At 37.6% G+C, this 17178-nt stretch overlaps 1 protein-coding gene across 2 annotated transcripts in view; it reads right to left on the bottom strand.

Moving 5' to 3' along the window:
- Positions 1-1031: 1031 nt before the first annotated feature.
- Positions 1032-17178, bottom strand: part of LOC119833653 (zinc finger protein jing) — a 114823-nt gene continuing 98676 nt past the window's right edge. For both annotated transcript variants that reach the window (XM_038357761.1, XM_038357762.1), the window contains exons 2-6: positions 11101-13864; positions 10545-10724; positions 8915-9056; positions 8023-8230; positions 1032-4885 (exon numbers count right to left, since the gene is read on the bottom strand). In XM_038357761.1, coding sequence (XP_038213689.1) covers positions 4492-4885; positions 8023-8230; positions 8915-9056; positions 10545-10724; positions 11101-13864 — 3688 coding nt within the window. In that variant the 3' untranslated portion in view covers positions 1032-4491. The remainder of the gene's footprint in view (positions 4886-8022; positions 8231-8914; positions 9057-10544; positions 10725-11100; positions 13865-17178) is intronic.

The raw sequence follows: 17178 nt of genomic DNA on the forward strand, positions 1-17178 counted from the left end.
GATCACCGACCAACCAAAAATCATTTTAAGACTACAATTATATAATTACACATTAATATTTGCGGATTTTTTTTACCCTCGTGTACATGTATGGATAGCCACCGCTATTTTTTTCTAAAAACATAATATATAGCTTATAATTTGAACCTAATATTTGTGTATAACTATACAAAATTGTATTAAAATGGGCAGCCATGGTCTTTTCATGATTAACGCATTTACAAACAGACAAAACCATTGTTTTGAAGTGTATAAATCATCCATATTGCGAAACAACTTATCTTCTTTTTTCAAATATTTGATATAGCAATGGTTTGGTTAGTTTTATTACATTATGTATTGATAATAAATAATTTTGAGTTTCCTGTCCCTTTTAGATATCACATTTTCATTTCTTCCAAAATTTTCAAGACTAGTTAATCAGATCAGTAGGTCAGTAGGTTTTGGTAGTCACAGACCGTGCACACAATATATATACGAGTACTGTTTAGGTATTGCAAACATGCATTTAGATTTTATGCTAGTTGATATGTTTATATATTTTGAATCAAATTTTGGGTGAAAATTTCTACGTTTTCATGTACCTACATTTTCAATAAACAGACTTAATATACATTTACGCAAGGAGTAAATATGTGAATTCTATTGCTTTTTCAAGTCTTCAATTACATTAAATACCTACTTTTGTGTATGTAAGGTACAAGGTTCCTGTTCCCAAGTTCTATAACATCAAAGAGTGAAAATTAATGAAATGAATTGTATTAATGATATTGAAGAGATAATAATTAATTAATTCATCAATTCTAAAATATCTACTCTTCTGGATCTGCTGTTGGCATGAAATATAAAAATTGTTTCTTATAATAGTTTTATATGAACAAATAGTGGCTTCTTCAAATAATTTATGACTGCAGGATATATCAGAAATACAACTTCACTGATTTTTCAGCGTTCGTTTTTATCATATAAACTACTTTCAATAATAAATGAGATTTTTTTTATAGGAATTTGAAAATCAATAAAACACGATGTAGTCAATCATACAATATGTATTTAATATAAGATACAGTACTTGTGACGTGGACAAACCATTAAAAAAACTTACAATCACTACAATGAACAAATTTCATTTCGTTTCGAGTAACGTAATTCACTATTATTATGCCCAAATGTGTGATAAATAATTAATTGAGGTAGATAGCCCACTCGCGGGACAAATTATAATTAAATTTCGGATCTCACCGTCGGCTCCAAGCAAATGAAACGCATTAAACATTATACTATATATAATTAAATATCTACAAATTGAATAAAGTAGTGCACACTATCTCAGGGACATCTCGTCCGCATATAGCATTTATGGGTCAAACATTTACAATAAAGGAGAACATTCATATAATAAACGGATAATATAGGAAACATGTTGAAAGACAACGCACTACCAGCTAGCCTATACTCGGCAAAGAGCCACCTCCCCTCCCCCCCTCATCCCCTCCTCTCCTCTCTTCTAGCTCGAGGCGCGAACCAGATTACTCCTGCGTCATACTTTATACACAATTATTTACATTCGTAAAGCGTGACCGAAAGTGTCTACCGTTTGCTACTAAACTACCGTCCGAACGTCTCTGGTCAGGGCTCACAGTAGCGCGGCAGTTGTAATGTGCTTCACGCCCTCCAACCCCGCGGCCTCTGCCCAACAAACTGCAGGTGACTGATATTGTTCCCCGATACATTGTTCGCCGAAACTAAATAAAATGAAACCTTAGAGATGAGCAACTACGAAGGCACCCGCCTCCACTCGCGTCACTATGACTATCGTGGCAGTGATAAAAATATATCATCTTTACGCGCTCGCGTCGCGCGTCCAATATGTATTTTGTTCTAATTTAGTACCCCGCTAACAAGTATTCGATCACAAAATATTTCTCTCTGCCTAACGACTCGAATGGCTACTACTAAGGGGCTTATATTACCGAAAATACCTCCAAATACAATCGATCCTAATTATTATTGCAAATTAAATTTGTACTCAAGCGTTTTTCTAGGCCACTTATGTTCTGAGCCCAAAATTAACATTTTTTATTTATATTGAGCGATATTACATATTATTCAAAAAACGTCATCAAATTTGGTCTGACATATCAATAGAGTCAAAAAACACGATTTTTACTTACAATTTAATTTAAAACCTCACCAATGTGGAAAAATTTCTAGACGAAGAAACTGTCCAAACACATGAATATCCAAGCAAATGATCAAATCCGATGCCGTTTTTAACATTAAAAAATTCCATTGCCGATTCATCTGAGATCAAATTAAGTCCACGGAGAAATACACTAATATGTCTTTCAGATTTTGGTGTCGCAATTGACTATCAAATTAATATAAAAAGCCGAGCCAATACAATATGGCACTTATCTCAGTGCTGGAAATTATTCTAGAATTTTTATACGAATAACTAAAAATCAGTACGTTGGAAGGCTTCCACAGATATTTCACGATCGTCCTCAGCAAACAGGCACCAACTTGACTAAGAAATTTTCCTAACATGTCTTTGGGTCCGTCCCTATTCGATGTGTCCGTTTCAGTGTAACTCTCAAAGCGAACACACCAAACTAACATTTCCTATATTGACTTAAACTCATCAGCGGCCGCTGAATCGTCGTCCGGCCCGCGCCAGCGAAGACGGAATCGAAATTATAATTTATATACATTTATCTAAAACTACCCTCAAGTTCGCTAACTCGTCGTACTTATACGCCGATTCCGTCTCAGCGCGGGCGAAATCATTACCTAGGCTCGTGTCGACAGAGATCAAATCTGAATTCAAATTCAAATTTGATTTGTGCCGGAGCTACCCTCCTCGCAATCAGTTGTCGTCCACACACACATTTCCTAACTTAACTACAGTCACTAACTAAAAATACTACGGAGATCGCGTGAGCACGGATTACGGAACACAACATTACATATCAATGTTAACTATCTTATTGCTAAAAAGGCAATCCGACCGTACAGAAACTTCTCGAATGGCTGGCTTGTTCGACGCTTCGCCTTTGATGACAATGTGTGTACACTGTATTGTCTAAAGCTTCGATGGGCTTCGAAGAAATTTTAAAATTAGTTTTAAATTATCTTATCTTAAAACTCTCTATAAATTTTTGGAAGTTTTATAAGTTATCCTTTTACAATAACTGTATTGACATAACTTTTGCCTGTATTATAAATAAGCATTTTACAAGTCATCATCATCAAAGCCACAGCGCTGCACTCCATAAACACACATCGAGTACAAAAGTACAAAAATCAACCATACATGATACAACACCATTTAGACAGTACGTGTATAAACCGGTTCCTGATACAAAAATAAAAAAATTACCAATTACACGATATAACACGAGTATCCAGAGATTACTGTATGTTGGCTCAAAACTGCTAAAAATCTTGTGCGTGAATATAAGTCGTCTAAAGTCTTATCACACATTATTATTGCTATATCTTTAATGCACAATTCGCGATATTAAAAAAACGATTTATACGACAAAAAAAAAACTCATTTATACAAAATGTCTATTTTATTTTATCTGTCTGTTTTTGTTTTGATACTATAATTTGTATTGTATTGTCGATTATATAAATCGCTTTTTCACAACGCAATGATAAATTGTAGATAAACGCAACATTGGCAGTGACGTAATGAGACAGCTGTTGATTCCGAGCGTCGATTGAATCGATCGTTACGAGAATCGATATAAAAAAATCGATTAAACCTAACACCGAATCGATATGACTACGCGGTTACATCTATGTGAACACTGCTATGGTAGAACCGTGCTAATTGAGGCACTTGGTGACGAAATCAATGGTCACGCATCGACACCGACATCGATAGAATAATTGGCACCGTAAAGCGAAAGCGGTCGAGACGCGGCCCAACGGAGTATCGATAGCGGCCGACGTGAGTCGGCCCGTCACTAATAAACTACTATTATATACAATATTGGCAGTGATTCGTATCGCTGGTCGTTATCGTGGCGACATCTCACCTAACTTACGTCGGACCGGGGTCCGCTAAACCTAACTTCGACTAATGTACACGTCGCAACGCCCTACAATATACATTTCCTAACTATTTACAATTTGTTCGCTATCGTCGCGTCGCTCGAAACCGAGTCATATTCTATAAAAAGTATGTATCAGTCTTGTGAATTATTTATTCCGTTCGGGCGAGAGTCGAGCGGCGAATCTTTGGCGAAGTGTCTAACTGATAGCGCCGCCCGAGCCGGAGAATCAACATCTGTCCAACCTCCTACTACAGAACCGCGATTAGGACTTCGAAACGACACTTTATGTCTTTTGTTTCGTTTTACTTAAATTTATTTTCTTTGGATAATCAAAATTGTCATATTGTACGATTTTATTGCTCATATTCAGAAACCGGAATTTCTCATTAAGTCGATTCCCAAGTCCCAATCGAGTCGAGGCCATCTACCGGCCGCTCGGCCAGAACGCATTCCCGCCGTGTCTCCGGCCCAGCTTCCTCTTCTTGGCGCCGCTCACTTCGCTCTTCTCGCTCCTCTCCTCCTCCTTGTAGATCATCGGCAGGTTGGTCGCGTTGCAGTCGTTCTTCGCTTCGAGAGTCTTCTGTTTTGCGAGCAGATTGTTGAGGAGCCTGGACGATGTGCACTGGCGGAGCGGGAGCTGTCTGGACGGCTGGGCTGGTATCGCGGGGGTCTTCCTCACTGGCGGCGGCGAAGGCGTCTTCCTGTACGAGCTGCAGAACTGCTCGTACAGAACCACCTTAGTGTGGACCGGCAGCTGCGATATCTCGACTCGCTTGATTTGCTTCACTTCCTCCTCGGGCACCCACTCGTCCTCGATCCTGAAACGCAAAGGACAAGTTATTACGGGCAACCGGTTAGCCACACAGAATGTGACTGCAAACACCACGGCCCACTCGTTTTCATTCGCGCCAAATAACCGTCACGGTTGGCGGAAAACGGTTACCATGACAACGTGGAAAATGGCGCTCTTTCTCAACTGTATAAACGCCATAGCTATTTGACGTTACATAGGTACGTGGATCGTGTTTGCAGTTTTTTGGGTTGCAAGCCCAACGATGAAAGAAGTGATCATGCACGCTAAGAAGCTTTAAAGAAATCAATAGACATAGATTAGGAACAATACATATTAAATGTGGATGCTAAAAGTCAATGCTGAGGCTGCTAACTACGAGCTAATATGGGCGGGCAACCCACGAGTTGCTAGCATCAGCATTGATCGTTTTATGTTCATTTTCGCCAATCGTAAGAGGTGGGTTGTCAGTTAATTCAATCAAGTTGGCTTTAAACTCATTGAAATCATTGTTTTATGCTAGCAACTTCATAAGATGCTTCTGTGTGGCCGAGAAGGGTGAAGCATGCTGAGGTATGAGGATCTTGTGTACCTCCTGTGTATTATAATATTAAAGGTGTTATGAGAAAAAAGATGTTTCATATTATGAATTTAAAATATAAAATAAAAGATAATATTATTTATGGCATTATATTATTATGATGACACATACAAAACACGTCTTGTACTTTACAGATATGTACGCAATTAAATAAATATTTAAAAAAATATTGATTTTAAAAGCAATTCTATCACTAATGAAACATCTCCTTTATCAATGAAGCATTAAGGAAAATGTAAAAGGAAATATGAACTTCAATGATACACATATAAAAGATGGGATATGCATAAATAAATAAGAAGTACACAAAGATCCGCATGATGTTATTAAAAGCGACGCTGCTAGAACTAAAATGTAATTGTGATTTAAAGCCACTCGATTTGCTTACAGTTTTGCCTCGGGGAGATCTCTGCTGTGAATATTGTGGAAGACAATAGTTTCACAACTCGGTCTGATGCAAACGTAGCAAACCATTTTGAGGCTTCATTGAATTTAATTATGAAGATTATTTATATGATTGAATTTGAAATAAAAAATTACTATTAAGGAATTATCGTAGTTTTCTGCTAATATGCATTTAAGTAAACATAATAGAACTCAAAGACAAATTTAGATAATGAAAATGATGATTTTAATAAAAAAATACATTACTTTTCTAAACACCAAGTTCGAAAAAGTGTAAAATAATGGAAGCCTCACTTACACGTGCAAAATCAATATCTTAATGAAATTACGTAATGAAATAATTCAATGACAATCGCATTCCTCATAAACATTGATGCAAAAATAATCTCTACCGAAATGATAAACAAAAGTTTGTGGAACTCATTGAAATTCGACAACACTGACTACATAACCCACCTCGTCGTTACCTCGTTAATAAAATAACAAAAATACTCGAAAATTTCGTCGCTGCAAATATCAGTCAACAAATTAATACAGTTTGTATAATTCATATAGAAATCTCCAATTGACCATCTTAAACATCTCGTATTTTCATTATATCATAAAGGCGTCTATTTTAATCTATTTATAGAAATCCCATATAAAACTTATTCCATGATTGTGTTACAAAATATTGAAAATTCTTACCTGAAAATATATGTAGTGTTAAAAATTATAAAAAAAAAAACGTCTGCGATTAAACAGACTATACAATTCAATTTTTAGATAATATATAGTACTTTTGATTTAGGATGGTAGCAATTACCAAGTTAATAAATACAAATGTTTTATTAATGTATTTTGTGTGAAAATACCATATTACTATTGTATAATTGAACTATATCAAAAGTACTATAAAAATAAGCCTTATGATATTTATTATGAACCCATTAAGCATACAATCTTTTTTTCATATCAGCTTGATATATTCAGTATTGTCATTCAAAATGCATACACATAACACAAAATTTTTAATAAGACATTTCTTTCTCATTTGCATTTTTCAATACATATCATTGTACATTAGGTCTTTCAATAAACTCCCATAAAAAATTCATATTTTCTTTCAACTTTTTTTAACTAAGTAAAAAATGACACTCATATAATATTATGTAGTTATGTAATATACAACATGCTAACTTTAGAAAACTGCCTGACTTTAAAAAATGGCTGAATATAAAATAAAGCCTAGAAGACATCAATATACAACTTTTGCGGTTCATATCATTCAAATTGAAGCTTTACATCAAAAATAAAAAAATCTCCATCCCAACCCACCCAAATCGGTTCGATAGTAACAAAATATGTTTAAAAAATTTGGAAACTCACACCATCTATAGAACCATTATTAAGGCTAAAGTAATATTCAAAAACCTTACTTTATACCTATAATTATTTATAATTATCAATAGCACATTGAACTGGCCAAAAGATAAACATATATGCAAAGGGCACAATTTAAAATGCCACAAAAAAAAAAACACCATTCACAAGCAACCACACCGACGACATAACTATTCAAAACATTTGTTAATTACTAAAATTAAAAACCCTCAAACTATCTGCACAAACTTAAATTAATATGATTCCTATCCCCTATCTAATCTACCTTCCTTATCTAGAAATCCACAAAAACAAAACTCAAAAATCCTTTACCACCAAACCATATTAGTCGGGTAAGTCATCAAAACACATCCACAATTAAGCTCACAAAACATGCCTACCACCAACACATAAGTCGATTATCTCACAAAACATTATACACACATACAAGCAATTCCCATATTCCTATCGTCCACACCTATAAGCCACACAACCAAAAAAACCCTTTATCGCTCCCTTTATACACTAACAAGTATACTTATACGTCACTATCATTCACATTTATAAACCACACAACCCAAAAAGTCCACAATCCCTACCCAGTACCTACAACAACCGTACTCTCACACTATCGTCCACCCTACGACCACAATATCCATTATAGTCCACCTAAAAACCAGTCAACCCACACTATCATCCACCTTACGACATCTATATCCATTATAGTCACAGCTAAAAACTAGCCAACTCAAAAAGTCCCATACCTACTCCCAGCAGTTAGTGAACAGCGTACTTACACATTGGGCGGGTAGTAGGTCATGAGCGCCTCGCGGCGGCCGCCGGGCGCGGCGCGCGTGGCCGCGAGCGCCGCGTGCAGCGTGAGCGTGTGGCGGCCGGGCGGCTCGCGCAGCGGGCACGCGCCGCCGAGCCGCCAGCGCGTGCAGCGCGACAGCCGCCACGCCAGACCCTCCATCATGCCCGAGTCGAAGAAGTCGAACATGCGCGCTGGAATCCGGATATGTGTTGTTAGAACGAATTCATCTCGTTGAATTGGTGCAGTGACTTTTTTATGTGGATTTCTTATTTGATATTTTGGGAGTATTTTGCGCTTCACTAAGAATTGAACCAGCTCTCTCCGAGGAAGTACCATCGCTACAGAGAACCGGCGTCAAACAGTAGCTTGCTACTACTTCTAACGGTGAGTCGGGGAGCCGGAGGCCCATATCCCTTTCCTTACCCTTCCCAATCCTTTCCTTTATTATCTCATCAATCCGTTATTAATCCCATTCCAATTTAAAGCCGGCAAACCATTTGTAGAGGCATACGCCTCTCCACATGTTCATGGGCGGTGGTAGCGCTTACCATCAAGTGATCCACCAGCTACATTGCCGACTATGACATGTATATATGACATAAATAAACAAATTCATGGTCGAATACATATTGTGCACTAGCTGATGCGTGCCCACTTTGCTGGCCGAGAATTTGGATACCACAATAGTAAGAACGTACTTGAATGAAGCAAATGATGAGAAAAAATAAAGAGCGCACTATGCTGGGCATCAAATAATTTAGATATATTTAACAAAGTAATTTCCTCCCACCTCCCCCCCAGCCCTTTCCTTACATACACAACAAATTTATCAACACTAGTAGCTCTTCTAGTCTTTTCGTAAAGGCAACACTCACCTGACCAAGGCTGTCTTCTATACCGCAACTTCTTCCCATTCCTCCGTATGAGTTTTGACGAGCTATCACTAGACTTCCGCCCGGCGCCGCTCGACTGCGACGACTCGTTGAAGTGGTTGTTGACGTGTCGCTCCAACAATGTCTGGAAACACCGTTAGAATGCTGTAACCATAGCAACGAGATAGACGGCAGTTTCTAGAGCTTTCAGTTCGTGTAAAATGATCATTTTATAGATGCGTAATAATAATGCCCTCAAAAACTAGCAGCAACTTTCACACGAGATAACAGTCAATTTAAAATACTTATTGTGCTTTGGATATTGATATGATGCGATTAATTATTATTAAAATTCTACAGGGTAAATTTTCATTAATAAATTAAATCTTTAATTATCCTCCCTTCCCAGTCACGTACAAAAAATACTGCATCCTCATGATTACGATGCAAAGGAAAACCAAAAACATATGACACATTTCACAAACAATATATATTTACGGACAACCGTGATCATTTTCCATGAACTTCTAAGCTAACACAATACTTGTATCGGTCCTCCAGTGAGTCCAGCATTGGCACATCTCGGAGTAGTTAAAAATAAACAAAAGAATGACATTTAAAAACAATAACAAAAGAAGCGTGTCGCTTTCGCTGTAACTCCACCAGCCGTAACTCCTTCAACCTTAGGACAGAAAACACAAAACACAGTTTATTGTTCCCGAAAATTCGAAGACTACGATTATATCCATGTGGCAACGTCACGGCATAACTGATAAATATCGAATGATGACTTAACAACAGAAGACAAGACCGAGCTAATATTTTTCTGGAATTGACAACCGTAGATAAATTTAAAAATAAACAAAATTTATACGTGACACGCCACGCGGTCAACGAGTAATTGAATCACTTAGAGATACAAAACAATGCGATCAATTAATAAAAATTTTGAAAATTCGGCCGAGACCCTACACGGGTAAATACGGAATAAGAAGACTAGATTTAAGAAGATTAGAAGATTTCCATGGTCCAATCACTATTGACTGGATATTGGTTGAAAATGAAAGCAGCGAAGAAACTATGTCTATGGAATGTCAATAGATCTCGTTCATCGGTGATTCGGAATCATTTGCCCGCGGCTCCGCTGGCGTGCCCGGGACATAAACATAAGATCAATGTTGAAGGAAATGCAAAACACTACGATATAATAACACAGCAGTAGATAAAAGATTAATAAGCTATTAAATCTTGAAGCGTTGGAAAGCGGGTGTTAATTGCTTTTATAATATAAACATTTTACTTCATATAGAAGCAATAAAACAACTACAGACAGTTGGTTAGTGCATCACATCCAATACGATTGCAAAAGCTAATAACAAAAAGTGGGCAATGAGACAAACACTTAAATAATCTCGAAGAGTATAGAAACATGCAAATCTCAGATAACTACGAATCCAGATAAACGGGATCTATCAACGAGCAAAACTGAAGACCAAAATGACAAACCGCCAGAACGACACAGACAATAACCCATTCAATGACGACGCGAGCGCGTTATTGTGGAATCGTTTTGGCGATGAGTATCCTGGATTCTGCAAGAGGAGTTCGCTTTGGTACTGGAACGTAATTGTACCTGAGTGGAGAATCTTCTGTCGCAGCCGTCGACGATGCACTTGAAGGGCTTGTTGCCGCCGTGCGAGAGCGTGTGCCGCTCCAGCCATAGGCGGGAACACGAGGGCTTCCCGCGAACCTTGCACTGCTGCCAAAGACATACGTAGTTCTGTTTCCCAACTTGCGTTTCAACGTGGACGGACTGAAATGTACAAGGGAAACAGCTTAATATTTTTATTGTTATTTATATATGCTTTTTATATTTTATACAGATTTTTTTTTGTTATTATCCTACGTTTTCAGAATAAAACTGCGACTTAAGATTGAAGTTATAATACTTATGTATTATTAATTTACCTTATCAATTACAAAAGTACTAAGTGTTCATAGTAAAGAACTCAAGATATCAATATCATTAATTATTACAATTAATCTTCAATTGTTAAACTACAACTAATAAAAATTAAGCTCACAGTAAAATGCACTATTCATCATAGTCTGTTTATGAACTTCAATGTATTATTTATTTTACTCATGTTACAAAGAATTTAATGATGAATTAAAAATAAAATACACACCTGCAAATGCTCCAATAAGCTCGAGTCACTATCAAATTCCAGCTTGCAATTCTCCCATTGGCATACAATAACTGTCGTCGTCGTGTCTGAACTAGACGTCCTTCTATTACTATCAGATTTCGTAAGATTTTTAGGCGGAAACCTTAATGTTTTAGGTTGCTTAAGTATAGGACTCTTCTGTGACTCCGACTGGCTCGTCGCATCTATCGAACTCACGCTCACACTCAGCGACAATAACGAAGAATCCTCGTCGCATTCCTTGCTACCCTGTGAGTCACTCGGCGAATCTATTGACTTATCCGTACCTATCCCCGATTCTGAGGATTCCGTTGTAGCACTACTAAAATTAGCTTCTATGACAGTGCTTTCAACGTTGCATGATACGTCTTTTAACACAGTTATTTGAGTGAACACAGTTTCCTCACTTCTCGATACCTCTTCAAGTTTCTTCTCTTCAGGCACATTCTCTATTCTTGACATCTTATTCGTTGATGCCGCAATCGCTTCGCTATCTGTCACTTTGTCTGACATCAAATCATCAAGCTTACCCGAACTAACTTCAGCAAAAGGCCTCGATGTGATTTTTTTAGAATCTAATGGAACTATGTTATTATTAACATTTTTAGACAGCCATGGAATATCACACTTTTGATTTTTTAATTCAATTAAGTCTGTCTCCTTAACCGTACTGCTAGGTGGCTCTGTGCCTTGTATTGGGTTGTCAGGGGGTTTAACAGGCGCTATGGGTATACTACTCGTATGCAAAGTCTGCGTATTGAATGTGGGTACTATGGGCGGTGGGTGTTGAACAATCGGGTTTGTATACGTAGAATGTGATAAGCAGGCTGTATTTACTGTAGAATAACTCCAAGTTTCTTTGACGTTTGGCACTGAAGTAACAATAAAACCTGGTTGCGGAACCAACATCGGATGGTTCAGGTTGACATTGAAATTAGATTTCTGCGGTGTCATTGCATTTACAGCTTGAATTCCAGGAAAACCCTTGTTTAGAACAGAAATCGGCTGACTCGAGACAGGATTCGTCTTGTTGGCTGGAGGAAACGAAGATGGTAATGCGTTTGACAATTTCAACAACGTACCATTGATGAGTATCTGAGTCTGCTGATTTTGTATATGATTCTGCCGCTGCGCAGTTAAAGGTTGTGTTTGAGGAAGAACAAAGTTTGGCACCTTCGCCATAAGGTTAGGTATTTGAACTACAGTCCCGTTTATATTCTGTACGAGTGGAAACACAAACTGTCCATTTATTTTTGTCGGGCTTGTCACATTGACATTTGATCTATTGAATGCGATGTTGCCTTGTTGGTTGATGGTTCCTATGCTACCTTGTTGGTTCAACGTAGCGATACTACCCTGCTGATTCAACGTTTGTGCAGTCAGCCCGTTTTGCGGTATCCTTAATGTAGTCAGCATTACATTTTGCGGAACGGCCATAAACGTTGATAAGTTCGTTGAAGTGACCGTTCCATTGCACGGCTGTTGAACATTGATTTGATGACCATTTTGTAAATTGTTTACAGGTACATTAAGGCTACTTAAATTGCCATTAACTGTCATCGACATTTGTCTAACACCGTTTGGAATATTCATCTTTGGTGCTGTATTCGCCTCGCCCGGCATATTTCGTAACGTTGTACTGGAAACAGAATTTACACAATTTTGTTTTTGCAACTGAATTTGTTTGAGGTTGTTCGCCTTTGACCAAGAGAGATTTTTACTATTTGCGATACACGCGGAGGACTTCCTGTTGGTTCTTTTTGGTGCCAAATTAGCCTTTTTCACTGTTTCCTTTTTAGCGGCAACGGGTTTGTTTACGAGATTTAAGTTATTAGAGCCACGTGTTACCCCATTCATTCTACTGTCTAATTTTGTAGTATAGCTAACTGTACCATTAATTTTTGCATCGGACTTCAAAGTTGAAACTTTGTTTCTAGTTTGGTTCATGGAAGTGGCAGGTGCAATTCTTACCCCATACATTTCGTGCGATCCCGGTATTGGCACTTTGTTATTCTGGGAATTATTGATGTTCTGTTTATTAAGAATAGGTTTTATTTTGGCGGATGGGTCAAATACTAATCTTTTATCACGCTCAATTTTCTTATTTTCGACTAATCCATTAAGAATCCCACACGACAGCTTATCCTTGTTAATCTTTTCAGATACTTGTCGTACTTCTACAAAGCCGTTCATCGTGTGCCCCTCCTTGCTTTCTTTAGGCCTACAGTACTCGAGCACACTATCGGCGTTGGTATTTGAAGGCGATTTACTGAGATCTGTAGCTTTAGTGTCAATAATGGTCGTTTGTGACACCGGTTTATGCATAGCCTGTGCTTGTTTTCCTACATCGAGCAAGACTTTGGGACTAAGCGTTTGCGATAGATAGGAGATGTATTTTTCGAGATCTTGCGTTACACCATTTTTGGGGAGGCACTTCTTTTTGGTGTCATCGGTGTTGACGGCGTTGGAGTCTCGCTTGAGGCTGTTCTGGGGTTTCATTTTATGGTTGAAGTACTCAGTGATGCGGCGATGAACGGGTGGGTTCGGTCGGCGGACCGGCGCGGGCTGGGCCGCGAGGCGTCGCGGAGCCGGCGGCGCCGGGTCGCTCGCCCAGGGCGGCATACGCACGCCCGCGCTCTCCTCGCTGGTGCTGCAACCCGATTCGGGGCTACGCGGCGAACGTGGCTCGGTGATGTCGCTACCGCTGCAACCACCGCTTTCCGTCGGGCTCAGCACCGCCACGCCACTGAAACGAAATTAATGCAATGAGTTTTTGTTTTGTTTTATTTCATCAGAACTGTTTGTTATATTTCATATCAATACCTAGTATAATCAAGCTTATAACAAAAACATGCCTAAATGTAATCACTCAATATTAATTAAAGTGTAAGTATACGCATCAAGCCCTCATTAAAACTTGTTTTAAATTTTATTAACAGCAGACTACAGTCGTGTCGTTTGTATTGTTCCAACATTAAGTGATTTATTCCATTAGGGCATTATGTAATTGTAGTTCAAACACAACATTCAAGTAAATATTATTGCATATACACCGTCAATCAATCTAGACTAATTCTAGGATATGTTAATGACAATCAGCTGTTGAATGGTTGCGATCGATATTACACGAGGTTAGAAAGAGTGGTTGTGGGAGCGAGACGGCGATAGTGATCCGTAGTTGTGAAGAGGACGCGCGGTGCAATGCCCTGCCGCTCGGTGCAGTGACGCAACCAGACGCTGCACTGACCGACGCGCAGTACTATTATTATTTTTGGACATGTGACATTCACAGCACGTAAGTGCGACAGTCTCCTGTCCGCTATGACGAATTAAGAAATAACTCTCATTCCCCATCTATTATCTGACGGTTTCAATGAAGATTTATTACTGTGCATACAAAAACGGCCGCTACATTACCTTTGTGAAAGATATAAGAATAAATTTCGATAATTTTTTATTTTCGTTTTGGAGATCTTTGTTAGACGATCCACAGGTATAGTGTGGACCATCGAACAAAGGTCGCTCTCGAGTAATATAATTTCGGTGTGTAGATTACAATGGATTTTGAGCTCTGCGGTGTAGCCCTGAAGACTATTATTACAATGAAATGTGAAAAGTGGAAAGGGCGGGTGGGGTGACGTCTCGGCTCAAGGGTACACCCTCGCCCTTACTAAAGCCACAACGTACACATAACTAGGGCTTCACACTCCCCTTTTCCTTTACGTCATAGAGAAGCTTTTTCTAATTGACCCAATTTTTTTAAAATGTTTTTGCAAGAAAAGTTTTGCCAAGCACATCCCTGATATCTATTGGGGGATCTTAATTTAATGTTGAAGATCGTTAATCCCATTTAAGTTTATAATTCCGATAATATCGGGTCCCCTCTAATGGGGCGGGATTATTTTCGTCATTAATTTTGAGATTTTCTTGACTCCATTCAAATTCAAATTCAATTCTTCGACCCTTACATGTTTCATTTCTAGTAATTAAAAACACATTAAAGTCCGATATAAAACCTGAAACGTACCTATAAAAAATCTAATTTATAGTTACGTTTCCGTTTCTATTGTATATAAATCAGTCTCGATCATTGTAGCGGCTAGAGATGCGGATTGACTTTATTTTTTGCGGATTGCCGAAAGGAAAAGTGGGCAGTCATATGTAGGTGAGCCGGCAAGGTCACGACTCGCGCCGATTTCGGCCAATGACCCGCGCCAATGTTACATTGTAATCTTGGCACTGTCGCTCAACTTAATTTTCTTGGAAAACAAATAAATAAACGGAACGCAGCTTCAGTGCACACGAAACGTGTAAAAATAAAACGAGAACGATGCATTTTAAACGCGTATAGAGATGTAACAGTTTTATGTGACATTATTGACTTATTTATGTTTGTATAACAAATTATTAGCCGTTGTTTCTTGGCGTTCAGAATTAAATGGTTATTTAGAACGTAGGTGATCAGTTAAGTTTCATCTGTTTTCTATGTTTTGTGGGTGTGAATCGTCAATAAATCCATCACGAAAAAAATATCTATACATTTTACACATTCATTCACATTCGCAAATTACTCTCATAACTTAAAGTATATATTAGACATAATTCTTTATAACTTAAAACTAATGCATATTACTTGGCTGTATTTGGTTAAATCACGCAAAGTAGGCGTTTGATGTCGAGTTGGGAAAAACGCGCCCGTATTTATTATTATTATCAGGTTAAAAGCAGGAACATAACTACACTTTTTTTATCAATATATACATACGTATATATATATATATATATATATATATATTGTTAAAAGTAGAAACCATACATTGGCGAGGCACAAAGGCGTGGTCGGCGCTTGACGATATCATTCAACAAATTAAGCGCACACACGCGCGTCGGACACAACAATTAACATATTTTAACAGTAGCTTGCACTAGTTTATGTGCATCAAGTCACGCGCGAAGAGATAAAGTGGCTGATTTATAGTTTTATACAACTTTAAAACTGCCCTTTTCAAATTGCTTTGCTGTTAGAATTTAAGAGTTCAAATGTTTAGAACTGTATGGCTGTTAGGCCAAAATTAAGGACACTTCGTCACTTCTATCCAAGAAATACTAGTAACATGTTATTCTTTATACGGTACAAAAGCTGCATAAAGAAAATGTATTTTTATATAATGCAATAATCAATACATTCCTTATGACTGTTCACAGAATATACAACAAAACTGTTCATAAATTTCCCTCTAGACAGCTACAAAAATAATAAGAATTTCCTTTCATTCTACATACCTAGTTAATCTGCGCATACGACGTACTTGCAACATTTATATTTTCTAATTAAACTCAATCGCATGACGATCAAGCAAACAAGCAACTAAGCAAGTGAATATTAATCCCTAATTTATATACCGCAGCGAGTCCGGAATATCCCTTTACCGTTTCTAGTTATTTAGCAGATTAAAACCATAACGTAAGTAGTATTTTCCTCGATATCTGTAAAATAATGACGCATATACTACGCATGGCCGCGTATCACTCGCCTATCGCGTAATATCACGTAGCATAATAGTTATTACAAAGAGGCAATTAATGGGAAAACTCGATGCGTAAATTGCAATACGTATGTAGCATTTGTTTCGTGGAAAACGGCAATTCTATGACTCTTTCTATGGTAGTTGACTGCATATTGTACTTTTACCTAAATAGAAAAAAGGTTTAGTAACTCCATTTCACTGAGATAATTTTTACTAGTCCTCAACAGTCAACGACAGAAATCTTAAGTAAATCTGTGTTTTATTGTAAAAAGGATTACTAGATAGGATACCTACCTATATACAGATAGCGTAGTTCTCGTTTCAAGAGAAAATGATTTATTGAATAAGTATATCTATTCTGAAATAACTGAACGCTTTAAAAACTAAATATGTTTCTACGTTCACATCAAAATTTCACACAAAACAAAATTATATCAAATTCAATAACAAAATTTTCTATGATACAAAATTGGATTATCTAGATAACATTGATTTTTTTATATACTTCTAATTGCTATAATTGAATCGCACA

The sequence above is a fragment of the Zerene cesonia genome, chromosome 17, assembly GCF_012273895.1.
Source record: "Zerene cesonia ecotype Mississippi chromosome 17, Zerene_cesonia_1.1, whole genome shotgun sequence".
Lineage (NCBI taxonomy): Eukaryota > Metazoa > Arthropoda > Insecta > Lepidoptera > Pieridae > Zerene > Zerene cesonia.